We start from the raw sequence: 13,537 nt of genomic DNA, 5'->3' as shown, positions 1-13,537 counted from the left end.
AGTTTTTTTTTTATTGTTATACATTCTATTCACTAAACACTTCATTCAGTGGTTATAATTACAAAATCAAGCTTGAATATTTTTCTGCATCTTACTTATTTTTTGTGTATATTGAATAATGCTGGGAAAGGTTCTTTAGAACGCAATTTTTTTTAAAAAAAATTTGCCATGCTTTTTAAGTCGGGTGGAATATAACCGATCTAATAAGATATTTCTTAGGTCGGTTCCAAATCCGTGTTAACAACTCAATACTTCTTATGTCGGCTTTTCTTAGGTCGGACGCGAAACCGACTTAAAAGGTCATTTTAAACAGACCTAAGAAGTGTTTTCTTAAGTCAGGTTAAAACCGACTTAACAAGTCAATACTTCTTATGTCGACTTTTCTTAAGACTGGCACGGAACCGACTTAAAAGGTCATTTTTAACCGACTTAAAAAGTATTTTTTGTACTAGTGCTCCCTTGAACAAGAGATTTAATGAAAGGCATTAAGAAAATGATCACAATTGCTCTCCAAGGATAATACTCATTTTCTCTTCACGAAAAAACAAAGATGAACAAGTTGGAGCTCAACTAGGTCAGCAGCAACAACATAACCAAAATCAACCAACAGGAACATAGATCAGTTGTAGTTCGGATTTATCCAGTGACAACTAATCCAGTCATCTGGTTTGGTTGACACCGGATAAATCCGAACTACAATTGACCTATGCTCCCGTTGGTGGATTTTGGTTATGTTGTTGTTGCTGGCCTAGTTTAGCCCTAACATGTTCATCTTTGTTCTTTAATGAAAGGTACTAAGAAAATGATCATAATTGCTCTCCAAGGATAATACTCATTTTCTCTTCACGAAAGAACAAAGATGAACATGTTGGAGCTCAACTAAGTCAGCGACAACAACATAACCAAAATCCACCAAAGGGAGCATAGATCAGTTCTAGTTCGGATTTATCCAGTGTCAACTAATCCAATCATTTGGTTTGGTTGACACCGAATAAATCCGAACAACAATTGACATGTGCTCCCATTGGTGGATTTTGGTTATGTTGTTGTTGCTGACCTAGTTTAGCCCTAACATGTTCATCTTTGTTCTTTAGTGAAGAGAAAAAAGTAACAACTAATTCATGTGCCCTTGTGATTTGGTTTGGTTGACATCAGATTAATCCGAACTACCATGAATTATGCTGCCAACAACCCCCCATTTAAGATTTGATGATAAGTATTTTTGAGAATTGATCAATTAGATGATGTGATTTTTAATCAAATCAATAATGTGCACGAATTATATAGTCCTAGCTTTGCTAATTTGGGAAAAAAATTAATATATTATTTTTGGGTGTAGTCAAAAAAATAATATTTTCTTTTTTTATATGATTTTAATTTTATTACTTATCAATTGATTTTCAATTCAATGCTTTTATATTCTGTCGAAAAAAGTTCAATGTATTTATGTTTGGTTAAAAAAATAATAATATACCTTTTTCAATTTGGGAAGAAAGATATGATTTTTTTAAAATATTTTCTTTTTGAGTCTAGTCAAAAAAACGATATTTTCTATTTGATATGATTTGAATTTTATACCTTACCAACTGATTTTTAATTCAATGCATTTATGTTCTGTCAAAAAAAAAAATCATTGTATTTATGTTTGGTCAAAAACAAAATAAATTCAATGTGTCTGTGTATCCAATCCATTGATTTGACTCATGGGTTAGGCAATATAGTTAAAGTATTTTTTTTTTATACAATATAGTTAAATTTTCATTTGGGTAAAATCAAATCAAATTCTTAAAATTTGATCATCTATATATCTATCTATCTCTGTTTTCTTCTTGTTTTAATAAATGATTTTTTTTTTGTGAATTCTTTATTAAAATATTTACTTTTTTTAGAGATAATGATAATAAATATTAATGTGATTATAATGTTTTAAATTATAAATTTCAAGATCGGAAAAATGTACTCCCTCCATTTTTTTTAAGTGTCCATCATTAACGTCGGATTTAGCATTTCTATTGCCATTTTTTTATTTTAAGGGTACGATTTTTCAATTGTACCATTTGTCAATTACTCTTATCTTTTTCAATAAAAATATATATATATATATATATATATATATATATATATATATATATATATATATATATATATATATATATATATATTAGAAAAATTAAAGTTTGCTTTTTTTAAACAAAGTTTTTGTATAACAATATTATTGGAAAGAGTGCAAAAAATAAAAATTTATTGGTGAATTAAGATGAGAGTATCATAGGAAGATAAGGTGCAAAACTACACTTTCTTAATTTTGTGTTACTATTCTAAAAGGACATTTTTAAAAAAACGGAGGGAGTAGTAGTTTTTATCCTTCAAATTTTATTGACCTAAAAATAAGGAAGATATTATTTTATATAAAAAATAAAGTTGGGTTAAATATGTTTTTTGTCCCTATAGTTTTCCAGAATTTTCATTTTAGTCCTTGAAGATTTTTTCACACTTTTTAGTCCCTTGAGTTTTTTCCGTCAATATTTTTAGTCACTACTTTTCATTCAACTCGTGTATACTTTCACATTTTTTAATGATTTTTTGTATTCATGTTTATAATATAATAAGAACATCTCCGATGAAAATTTAGAATTTTTTAACATAAGATGAATTATTTATGAATTTTTATGTGCAAAAAATGAAAAAATTCATATTTAATTCATCTTTTATTAAAACATTTAAACTTTTGTAATAGAGATTCATATAATTTACTAAACATGACCGCAAAAAAAAAAATCAAACGGTATGCACGAATTGAATGAAAAGTAAGGACTAAAAACATTAACGGAAAAAACTTCAGGGACTAAAAAATGTGAAAATAATCTTCAGGTATTAAAATTTTGGGAAACTATATGGACCAAAAACATATTTAACCCAATAAATTTTACACAAGGTGGTTCTCCCCAAATTTTCTCCATACGTATGAGTCAAAAATCGAACATCTGAGCACATTCTTAAGCATATCAAGACGCTTACCACTCAGACCAATTCATTGGTAAGTAAGATGTCACTTAATAATTTGAAATTAACAAAATATTAAAATGTAACAAAATATATTTTTTATAAAAAAAATTAACAAAATATATCTTTCAATATATATATATGAGTTTGCCGATAATACACTCACTATTATTTATGAAGGTGTGTTTTAGCAAGTTATAACTAAAGGCAAATGCTAAATAGTGCCCCCGGGGCACTCTTTAAGCCCTTAAATAGTAAGCTTTTTATAGAATTTTTATCGGAATGCGTAAAGTCAACGTATTGAAAATTGTAGTATTTAACTTTTTGAATAAAAAGTTTCTTTAAATGGAATGCTTAAAGAGTGCCCCGGGGCACTCGTTAGCAAGACCCAATAAATGTGGTTAAATACATCTTAAGGTGAATGTTGTTAAAACACTTCATCATAAATATTAGTTGGGTGAATGCTTATAGGAGTTACTAACTTACACTCACTTAATTTTTTATGAATATATATTTTAGCAACATTTACCTTAAGGTGTATTTAACCACTTTTTAGTTATAAATTACGAAAACATACCATCATAAATAATAGTGGGTGTATTTTAGCAAAATCCTATTTTAAAAGTCTAAACGATATATTTTTCAATACAAAATTTATATATTTTTGGGTAAAATATGTTTTAAGTCCCTACTTTTATAGCGAGTTTTGATTTTCATTCCTGTAAAATAAAATCATTTGTTTTCGTCCCTGTAAAATAAAATCATTTGTTTTTTTGTCCCTAATGAGAACAAATTTGACATGCTAATGCCAATATTATGACTTTTTATGTTCAAAATGGTTTATATTATGTCTGTATATCATGTTAAACCTATATAAGTCCATTATGTCAAAATATATACAGGAACGAAAACTAAACCTCACTATAAAAATATGAACTGAAAATATATTTTACCCTCTTATCAAGTGTCTTAGCATGACTCATTTGATCATTGTCATATTCATATAGGTAAATGGAATAGTGGGGTTCCACTTTGGATGTAAAAGTCCCCACTTTTTCCACATAAGCTCAAAAGATATTTATCTACATGGATTAAAAGCCTAGAGATATTTATCAATGTGTGGAGACCATAATTTGTATTTTCATCAATTTGTTCCTCCATAAAATTAAAAGTCTTTCTTCAATTCACTACACAAATACTGTTTGTGTTAATTAACAATGGAATCCTCTTCAGCTCTAACACTTTCTCAGCTTCCTTATGTCTACTCTGCAATACCAAGCACCAACAAAAACTATCATTTTTGGCCAGCTAGGAAACAAAGGAACTCTCAATTATCTACAAGGTTACAATGCAACAAGATGTTTGTACCTGGTCAGTTTAGAACAACAATTTTGTACTAGGTTGTGATTGGTGATATTTCACTGTGTATAAGAAAGATTATTAGTATCAATAATAGTGTGCCATGTTATTTTGGATGCAGGATTTGGAGAAGCATCACCTGAAGCAAAGGCTGCCATAAACCTCCATAATTTCTTCACCTACACTGCAGTTAAAATTGTTGCTGCTCAACTTGAGGTTCCTTCCCCCTTTACTTGCCTTTGTTGTTTTTGGAACATGTGTTTTGGTCATGATGTTTTTGTTTTTTTTCAAACGGCTAATATTAGTAATAATTAATTATGAAGTTAGTATATGTAAAAAAAATGTTTATCTAAATTAAACTTATTTTGCTTCCCTTAGAACGAATCGTTCGGTAAAATTCGAGTTTGATTCCTGGTGGGAACAATTCTTAGTCAGACTTTACTTACTTCGCGGCTGAACTTTGGATTATCGAGATCTCCTTCCCCTAAAAATCGGAGGGTTAATACCAACAAAAAAAAAAAACTTATTTTTTGTCATAATGCATTTTTCTTAATTAGTAACTCATCTTTTATGTGTTTAGTGAATCTAAATAAAACTTTTTAGTTAGTAAATGTTATTGTATCAACTATCAACAATTCCATAATTTCCAAAGTGTTCCTTACCATTTTTAATTATTGCCTTGAGCAGAGCTATAATCCTGAAGCATACATTGAACTAATGGAATTCGTGGGTAAACACCCATTGGATGATGGTGATAAGTTTTGTGCCAGTATGTTTAGAGAATCATCAAGACATAAGAACTTAGGTAAGTATAGATACCAAGCTTCCCAATCCTTAACAGTAACTGTTTAATATCTAACCAACAACTATTTTATATGGTGACTGATTGAATTGAATGAACGAAATCTTGTAAACTGATGCTGTGTGGTTCTGGCATGTACACACTTGAATAGCCCTACGTATAATGGAGGTAAATGAATGACTTAGTTTTTTTTTTCTTCCATCACTTATTAACCAAGTTTTGATTGAGTATACTATGATGTATTATAGGTGAGATCAGCATACTGCCAAAAGGATTTTGAATGGGACAACTTGAAGACTCTAGCAGTTAAGGTTTATAATTTAGTAGCTTTCTATGTGTATGTGTTTTCAGAATGTTGATCCTACTAAATTTATTCAACTTCCTGCATAATCCATGCGACTGTTTTTGGCCTTATTGTCTTGTAGATGGTCACTGACTCTAACACGCGGCTTATGAGGGAATATGTCTCGGAAACCAGTCGTGCTGAAAACGAGAATTGAGTGACTAGTCCAGCAGCAGAGCAAGCCCCATTCATTCCCTGGGATCGAAGAGAAGCTTGGGCAACGTATTAATATGTATGGAAATTGGAAAGGAAGAAACTCATTTGCAAGGTTCTTGATGAATTGCATACTCCAGCGTTAGCATGGTTATGATTAAAAAATCAAGTTAGACCATAATGGTTATATGAAGGAAGAAAAAAATGAATTTTATGATTCAAGTTTCTTTGAGAATTTTTCTAAAGCTATTTTTTAGTTTGATTAAATTAATATAACAGTTTACACAAAAAAAAGTAACTAATACTAGTTTTTAACAAAGGGTTCACAAATATAGTGATGCATTTCTAAAGGCTTGAATCTGAAGAAAGCTTTTGAATGATTTGAGTGTAATACATTCTACCTCGGATCTTAAAGGGAACACTGTCCAAAGATAAGACAAGCAACGGGTATTACCTCCAATTCTCGATGTTCAAGGAGCAATTTCCTCTACAACAGCCAATACTTCATTCATGATCTCCAACCAAATTTGAATTTCAGTAACAGTAGCACACTCTTCACTAAAGGATAGATATGTTTTCAGTATAGTATACAAATCATAATATCACATTTTACTGCTTGAGGTTCCCTAAGCATGAACTATTCATTCTAACTTTTTTCCTATCTACCTCGAGTAAGAGTAGCATTCTAAATGACAAAATAACGTCAAAGTTTAGAATTTTGTCGCTTATCATATTACAACAACAAATTGGATAAGATACCTATTCAACTGCCTTGTATTCTTTGTACATAAAATATCGACAATTAAAAGTACAAGGTTCCTCAATTTTGGACTTGTAAGCACTTGTTCCATAGTTTTGATAAAACCATCAGTTATACCGAGAGGAAGACTTTTTCCTATTTGTCACTTTGTGGCTGCAAATTATATAAAAGAGGTTAAGACTTGAGATAGGTAAAATGGAAAAAGTTAATGGCAATAAAGGTTGTCTCCGGTCATCTATCTTTGTTTTCAAACTGCATGCACATACGATATTTGAGAACTCATCTTGAAGTTTATCTTATATCAAACTTAAATTGACATTAAGCAGAGCCATTACCTCAACATAGCGACGAATGTCACTTGAAGCTTGGATTATGCCGTTGCTGAAGTATGAATGAGCATACTCTTCTATGTTATCCAGACTGCAATTAGGTATTGTCATCAGATCAGCATATACAACAAATTTGATCAAGTAAAATGAAATTGAATTCATAAAGTTATCTATATGGATACTAATACAAGTAGCCATCGAAGCCAAAATAACAAGTACAGTCATTGCTCCTTTTATTTAGGAGATTTCTTTCGATACTTCACAACCAGAAAATGCATAGAGTAATAAACTTTTCAACTAAGAAACACAAGATTTATCTAAAGAATCAACAGTAAATAAATACATAAAATGGTGAGCATATTTTGGTAAGAACAAAAACAAGTTCAAGAATTTTCAAGAGCATGATTACCTATATACATAGTTCACCATGATGCCTCCACTTTGAGAAAGGCCTTTTTCTGATAGGTCTGCCATCCAATTTATTCTTTCAACCATCTGTCCCATATTGAGAAGCAAGAAGTGATTCATACCAATTTGTTCAAATTACAATTGTGAGTATTTGTGATAGGACGGAGCTTTGCAGCATAAAACTACTTCCACTTTTGTATGCAGAAAGAAATAAATGCCAAGATAGTTACCCATCCAAGATGTCAAAACAAAGTACAGTGCATAATGTGCTAAACAGAAACTGTTGGTTTCACAAGGAAAATGCTATTTCCAATAATAGATAAGTTTATTAGCCATACATTAAGCTTGCAAGACATACCGCTCCATTTTGTAAGTGAAAATTTGCTACAGAGTCCAAAGCTTTTCCTCTCTTCTTCTCTTGCAGAAGGTATCTGTGATAAAATAAAAGTATCACCAAAGTGTTCTGATTAATAAGTTATAAATTATGGATGTCGTCAGCTTCCTAGCACAATGCCATAGTTAGAAGAAGTCGTTAGTTTCATTTCTCATAATACGTTTGCGGTACCTGGCACATAAGCGCATCAAAAGGGGTTTTAATGCTGACAAAATTTCTGGAGAATGAATCCATTTGTAGGATGTAGAAGCAAACAGGTTGAACAACACTTCCATTCCGTTTTTCCCCGTGGCAATATCTCTGCAACACGTAATAATATTCATCACTTGAGACTGACATCAGAGACAAAAAGGCCATAGTGATTAATGGAGAAAGAAAGGAGACAACAAAACACATGTAAAGGTTTAGTTGTTGTCGTAATGCATGTATTAAAACAGTTTACAAGATTGTATTCTGAAACTTCCATATAATTTACCAATGGATTTGAAAAAGAATATCCAAGAATAGCATAACATAAAAACATGAGATAGAACAATATGTGGCTTACTTAGGCAAACTCATAAGTGCTTCTTCTTCATCAGGTTTAAGTATGTTCTCATAGAATGTGGAACCAGATCCCTCGGCCACTGGTTGTGACATGTCTCCTTCAGAAAGCACTGTTTGAGATGCCAACTTGGATAAGAGCCATGTCATGAATCCTGGGATAGGACTGAGAGTTGCAAAGGTCTACACACAAATTGATCAGAAATCATAGATACAGGATGGCAAAAGTGAAGTTTAATAAATACAAGATATTGAAGTATCCTAGGAAACACATAGTTTGTCAAGGAATTTTCACAACATCAATGTCAAACAACTATTAGACCAAACTTGGTGGCTTATTAAGCATTTTTTTTGTTGACATTATTAAGCATAGTTTTACTGATATGGGTCTTTTGCATGATTTTTCTTTTTTTTTTTTTACACAAACAAATTCATATTATTTCATTCATCAAAGTAGTGGTGATATAAGATGGACTATAATCAAAAGTCTGAGAACAGGCATACAATTTTGACGCTCTTGCGTGACTTATTAAACATGTCTATTTTTTATGTTATAATTTTTTTTTGTTATTTATTAAAACTTTAATATTTAAATATTATTTATGTAGTCGCATTTTTAACCGTGCTTGGCACTGGTCCGGATACTAGTTATGTCCAGTTTCTACTCTTCTAGAATGATGGAAACAAGATATCATTTCGAGATAAAAGTCAAAAAGTCTTTTTGGAAATTTCCACGTGTCTTTTACATCTAGGACTCTTTTGAGAACACTGACTCCATTAATCTGCAGCTTTGGGAGGAGGAAAATGTCTAAGGCTAAGAATTTTAAAAATGAAACCAGAAAGTTGTACTATTGTACTCAGAAAAACTTCCATCAAAACAGACACTCTTTGGTTCCACCGTTCGTATCAAACCCAAGAAAATATTAATGAAACTATTAGTTAAAAAATTTAAGATATTCTCAATTGGTTCCACCCTTCAGATTCATAGAGCTCCACAAAATTGGTAAAATACTTACAGAAATATGTGGCATCTCTCTTTTCACCAGTTTTACAACACGTTTGATAAGAAACTTGCCCAAGTTGATCCCAGCTAAGCCAGGCTGCAAAATTTTCAGAATTATGCAAATCAGGAATAAAACTAACTCCAGCATTACTTTTCTTACAGGAGTCAGAAGAGGGATAAAATCCGAAGCAAACATATCTAAGGTGCATACATGAATAAATAGATCAAAGAAGAAAAGTGGAAAATTAAGCAAAAAGTAGTAATAAGTTCCAGAGAGATAAAAAAAAACCCAAGACTGAGGCCCAGCGTGCAGTTCACTGAGGATGAAACTACTTAATGTCACAATGATGGAATAATAGAATTAAGGATAACTTTCTGATGTGTAGTCAAATTTCCAATATTTGTAACTTTTCATTACTTATACATATAGCATACCTGAGTTGATGATATAGAGTAGAACAATGCACTTGTTGCCTCACTTTCAGGTATAGGAGGACTATCCCACAAAACTTCCTGTGAAACAAAGAAATGTTGATTAAAAAGGGTACTGAAAAGGAGGTTGTGTTAGTTAAGTTAAAACATAATTAACCTGTATAGTTTGAGCCACATTCTCCATTAGTGCAACTTCAATGAAAATTAAAGGTTCACCTGAGGAGAAACATAAAATCAGTCCACATAAAATAGTTTAACTTTAACATACTTGATAAACTTTGAGAATAGACTTTTACAAATCAGACAGAAGTTCTGTGAATTGTTTGAGACAAAGCAAAAACACTCAGCATCCTCAAAATTTGATATGTGTAAAAGAATAAATACATATCACATTTTCAAGAACAATAGCAAAAAATTGGACTATTTCATATGGTTCTAATCTTTTCAATGATACACTAACTACCATAATTTCCAATTACAAATTAAGCACTAATCACTATCTATCTCTTCAAAAGAATGGACCCTTTCAAGTTAGTAGATTTTCACATGAAAGGAACATGTAAAAATTATGCATATACCTTTTTCTCTTCAAAAGCATTCACAAATTTTTATAAGATCCCACCTATTTAATGTCTATAGAGAGAGATCCATACAAAAAATCTATGACCTTTTCGAGTGAAAAATGAGAGATTCATTCCCACAAAATTGTCAACCACTGAAATCCATTGGGTCACATTGGGTCAAATCGACCATGTACAAAGAGTAAACTACAAAACAGTAACACCAAATATTGTATTTTTAAGTTACATGGCATGAGAGTAATGAAATACGACTAAACTGTCCATGTAATACAATCACCATGAAAGCTACAATCTGTATAGTTGCCACTTACTGGCTTGGTGAAGACTCATAATGCAGGTTAAAAAGTGTCCGCTAATATGTTAAGTAAAAGGTGATTAGTGATTACTATAATACTGTAACAAGTGTAGATTGCATTGTTAGATAAGCTTATAAGACAACCAAAGTCTTTTTCTTACCACATGAGTCAACTAAATAAATCAAACAATGTCAAAATGTCCAATCATTTCCAGTGATAGACCATTAAAATCCAAATATCTATTTATGATGTGGTCTAAATTTTTCCTCTTTCTCCTTTTATGTCTAACTATTGGAATATCCTCTATCTAGTCTACCATCCATATTACAGCTTCTATGGATCTTCTCCACACTTGTCAAACTATTTAAGATGAGAATCTACCTTCTTTTTTCCACGATAAATGCTACTACTTGCTCTTTAATGCTTTAGTTCCCAATCAGATATGATTATAGTTATTTGAAATATTTTCTCTATCAAGAATTGTAAGTAAAGTCTTTAAATAGAGATTATCATCTATGAAAACTCCATTATTTTCAAGTTGTACGAACCTAACTTGAAGAAAACCAAACAAAAACAAATTTCATGGACCAGATATAGCCAAGTTTGTAATTATCTTTCAATAACAAGGTGTTAGAAGAACTGCTGACCAGGAATTGCTGGATGTAAATATCCAAAACAACGACGGCCAATTCCAAGCCTTCTCTTAAGATCTAGAAGGTTGCTTATAGGGTGAACAGCCTACACAAGATATTGAAAATTATGAATACAAGGAATACTGGAGCTACATGATATGAAAATTCAAAAGATGAAAACGTAGAGAAGTACTTCATAAGCAACAATTTTCTCCAGCAGGGAAGCAGGGTCATCCCATGTAATTTGGTGTAGCTCTAAGGCAGCAGGACTAAGCCACGTAATAAGTTTTTCTTTTAAATAAGAATCCAATGCTCTCAGAGAAGCAATATTTTCCTCTCTGTGTAGTGGAAAAATTGAATCATCATATTCAAAATTCCAGGAAAGCAAAGTAGAACCCTTGTCTTATGCTTTTCTTTTATTTTAAAGTCCTCATAGCAAAAAAGACTTGTGCAGAAGTTTGTACAATGATCGGTATCTGAGTTCTCAACAATAGAATCCACAAAACTTTAATGTAGCAACAATTATTCTCAAGCCATCTCTGTACAATAAGATGCTCACAAGACACAAGAATATTTCAAACATGAATCATGAAGCATTGGCCAATAACTTACACGAGAATAGACAGGATATCTGCTCGAAGAATGGATAAGAATCTCAACCCTCCTGGATGAGTGTTGAGACGATCAAAGAGAACTTCATAAACTGGCTGAAGGGCATGCCTCAAATTCCTCTCAATGCGATAGAAAGAAGAAAACAAGCCTTCTTCTTCGGATCCACTCACTTGAGCTTTGTCTGCCAAACCCCAAACACTTAACTTACAACACAATTTTGAAAGTAATAATGCAAAGAGTTACACACATGCACATTCACACTCATACAAATCACTTACCAGTAGGAAGTTCAAGTCCAAGGTACTGTTTTATCAGTTCACGAACTTGTGATCTATTGAGATCATAGTCTCTAGCAAGTACAATGAGCAACTTGCGACGGTTTTCATAAGAAAGTGTAAAATAACCCTACATTATTACCAGCTTACGTGTTAGGATCATATATTCCATAAATACACTTATGGATAATGTTAAATTGTTAAAAAGTTAGTTCACACTTCACAGTTAAAAGCAATTGCTAATTGCAGTTGACACTTATAATGCAGTTAGCTTACTCATTATCAATCAGAATTCAGTTTTACACAGTATGGAAATGAAATTAGCAACGTTAATAACAGAATCGAATAATTTTATCGCGCCGAAAATCTTAAAATCAGAGTACCTCAGAGAAATTATTAAGCACATCATCTAGAACTTCTGTTTTATTCAGTGAAATTGCAGAATGCATTGAGGCATGTACACGATTAAACTCACTGAAATTGCAGATTTAGCAACAACAAAAAATTGATCAATAAGTCATAAATAACCAAACAGATTCCAATTTCTAACCATATGAAAATAAAAATTGAAAAAAATAAGCAAAACTATGAACAAACAAACCTCTCGGAGTTGCCAGAGTGATTAGAAGCTGAATTTCCATCTTCTGGCGATTTCTTTTCCAGTGAATTTGAATTCTGTTGCTGCATTTTACTCGCCGCGTTCTGTTGTACATTCATCAAAATCAAAAGCAACAAAATATCAACATAAATCAAATTCAAATTCAAATTTCAGAAACCAGATTAACGCACAGAATTGAATCAAATTGAATTAAATCGAATCTATGAAGAAAGAATTTAGGTAAAATTGAATTGGAAAAGTGAGATTGCATACAGTTAAAGGGAGAGGGGAGAGAGAAAGGTTAGGTCGATCGTTGGGTTTCATTCTGGCGCGCAACAAAATTGATAAAGCTTTCTTGTTCATTTTTTTATGTTAGTATTTATATGAGATGAGATGAGATGTGAGTGTGTGAGAAATCGAAATCAGTGGACGGTATAACCGATCCACACTATGCCTCTTTTTGCAATAGTGAGGATTGTTTGTTTGTTGTAAAGTTAGCATCATTTCTTCGAACCAAACTTTGTTTATTTTCATTTCCACGTTTTTCTCAGTGTTGCTTGTGATTTTCCCCCAAACACTTGTTTATTTATTACGGGTCAACGTCATCCACGACAAGACTTACCAGATAAGTTAGTTAGACCATCTCCAATGGTGTAGTACCTATTAGGTACTTATGGTACTTATTAGGTACTACCATTGGAGTACCACCCATTTAAGTACCTATTAGGTACTACTTCTAAAATAAGAACCATCTCTCTCCTCTTGGACCCACCTTATTTTTCATTAAAATATTATTTTCATGAGCCCACTTTATTTTCTATATTCAATTTGAATTAATGGTACAAAAACACAATTTTATTTTTGTACATCACAAAAGCATAATTTTTGAATTGGCATGCCTCTAAAAAATGTAATGTCAACCATATAGACGTTGGTGCAATATTCGGTAAATAGAACCTAATATAATATGGGGTATTATTTAGCCGATGGTATTTATCCATAATGGGCTACACT

General features: G+C 31.7%; 2 protein-coding genes across 6 annotated transcripts; one reads left to right on the top strand and one right to left on the bottom strand.

Moving 5' to 3' along the window:
* Positions 1 to 4,127: 4,127 nt before the first annotated feature.
* On the top strand, positions 4,128 to 5,954 carry LOC123895430 (chaperonin-like RBCX protein 1, chloroplastic). 3 transcript variants are annotated; one of them, XM_045945788.1, is made up of 6 exons: positions 4,128 to 4,374; positions 4,484 to 4,578; positions 5,050 to 5,167; positions 5,316 to 5,332; positions 5,413 to 5,501; positions 5,590 to 5,954. In XM_045945788.1, exons 1-6 carry the CDS (start codon positions 4,221 to 4,223, stop codon positions 5,618 to 5,620), a joined length of 504 nt encoding a protein of 167 aa, XP_045801744.1. In that variant the 5' UTR covers positions 4,128 to 4,220; the 3' UTR covers positions 5,621 to 5,954. The 3 variants fall into 3 exon arrangements, with proteins under 3 accessions (XP_045801744.1, XP_045801743.1, XP_045801742.1); XM_045945787.1 differs by having other exon boundaries at positions 4,129 to 4,374; positions 5,413 to 5,469; XM_045945786.1 differs by having other exon boundaries at positions 4,131 to 4,374; positions 5,413 to 5,475.
* A 187-nt stretch (positions 5,955 to 6,141) lies between these two features.
* LOC123895429 (malonyl-CoA decarboxylase, mitochondrial) lies at positions 6,142 to 13,082 on the bottom strand. 3 transcript variants are annotated; one of them, XM_045945782.1, is made up of 16 exons: positions 12,797 to 13,082; positions 12,527 to 12,627; positions 12,309 to 12,399; positions 11,929 to 12,055; positions 11,651 to 11,831; positions 11,232 to 11,376; positions 11,054 to 11,144; positions 9,687 to 9,745; positions 9,533 to 9,610; positions 9,111 to 9,194; positions 8,099 to 8,277; positions 7,723 to 7,851; positions 7,516 to 7,588; positions 7,159 to 7,244; positions 6,756 to 6,840; positions 6,142 to 6,573 (listed from the first exon to the last, which is right to left on the bottom strand). In XM_045945782.1, the coding sequence occupies exons 1-16, from the start codon at positions 12,884 to 12,886 to the stop codon at positions 6,556 to 6,558; spliced, it is 1,617 nt and encodes a 538-aa protein (XP_045801738.1). In that variant the 5' UTR covers positions 12,887 to 13,082; the 3' UTR covers positions 6,142 to 6,555. The 3 variants fall into 3 exon arrangements, with proteins under 3 accessions (XP_045801738.1, XP_045801739.1, XP_045801741.1); XM_045945783.1 differs by having other exon boundaries at positions 12,527 to 12,579; positions 12,797 to 13,064; XM_045945785.1 differs by lacking the exons at positions 6,142 to 6,573; positions 6,756 to 6,840; positions 7,159 to 7,244 and adding an exon at positions 7,251 to 7,348 and having other exon boundaries at positions 7,496 to 7,588; positions 12,797 to 13,064.
* Positions 13,083 to 13,537: the final 455 nt, after the last annotated feature.

Source organism: Trifolium pratense, linkage group LG7 (genome assembly GCF_020283565.1).
Source record: "Trifolium pratense cultivar HEN17-A07 linkage group LG7, ARS_RC_1.1, whole genome shotgun sequence".
NCBI lineage: Eukaryota > Viridiplantae > Streptophyta > Magnoliopsida > Fabales > Fabaceae > Trifolium > Trifolium pratense.
The sequence above is the reverse complement of the archived record's forward strand: the minus strand, read 5'-3'. Positions and strand labels throughout refer to the sequence as shown.

Excerpts from the sequence above, each read along its gene's own strand:
- LOC123895429 (XM_045945782.1), bottom strand. The coding sequence starts at position 12,886 with ATGAACAAGAAAGCTTTATCAATTTTGTTGCGCGCCAGAATGAAACCC. Across the intron at positions 9,611-9,686 it reads ATGTGGCTCAAACTATACAG|GAAGTTTTGTGGGATAGTCC; the intron begins GTTAATTATGTT and ends TTTGTTTCACAG. Across the intron at positions 6,841-7,158 it reads ATGGTGAACTATGTATATAG|TCTGGATAACATAGAAGAGT; the intron begins GTAATCATGCTC and ends ACCTAATTGCAG.
- LOC123895430 (XM_045945786.1), top strand. The coding sequence starts at position 4,221 with ATGGAATCCTCTTCAGCTCTAACACTTTCTCAGCTTCCTTATGTCTAC. Across the intron at positions 4,375-4,483 it reads CAACAAGATGTTTGTACCTG|GATTTGGAGAAGCATCACCT; the intron begins GTCAGTTTAGAA and ends TTTTGGATGCAG. Across the intron at positions 5,476-5,589 it reads TGAAGACTCTAGCAGTTAAG|ATGGTCACTGACTCTAACAC; the intron begins GTTTATAATTTA and ends ATTGTCTTGTAG.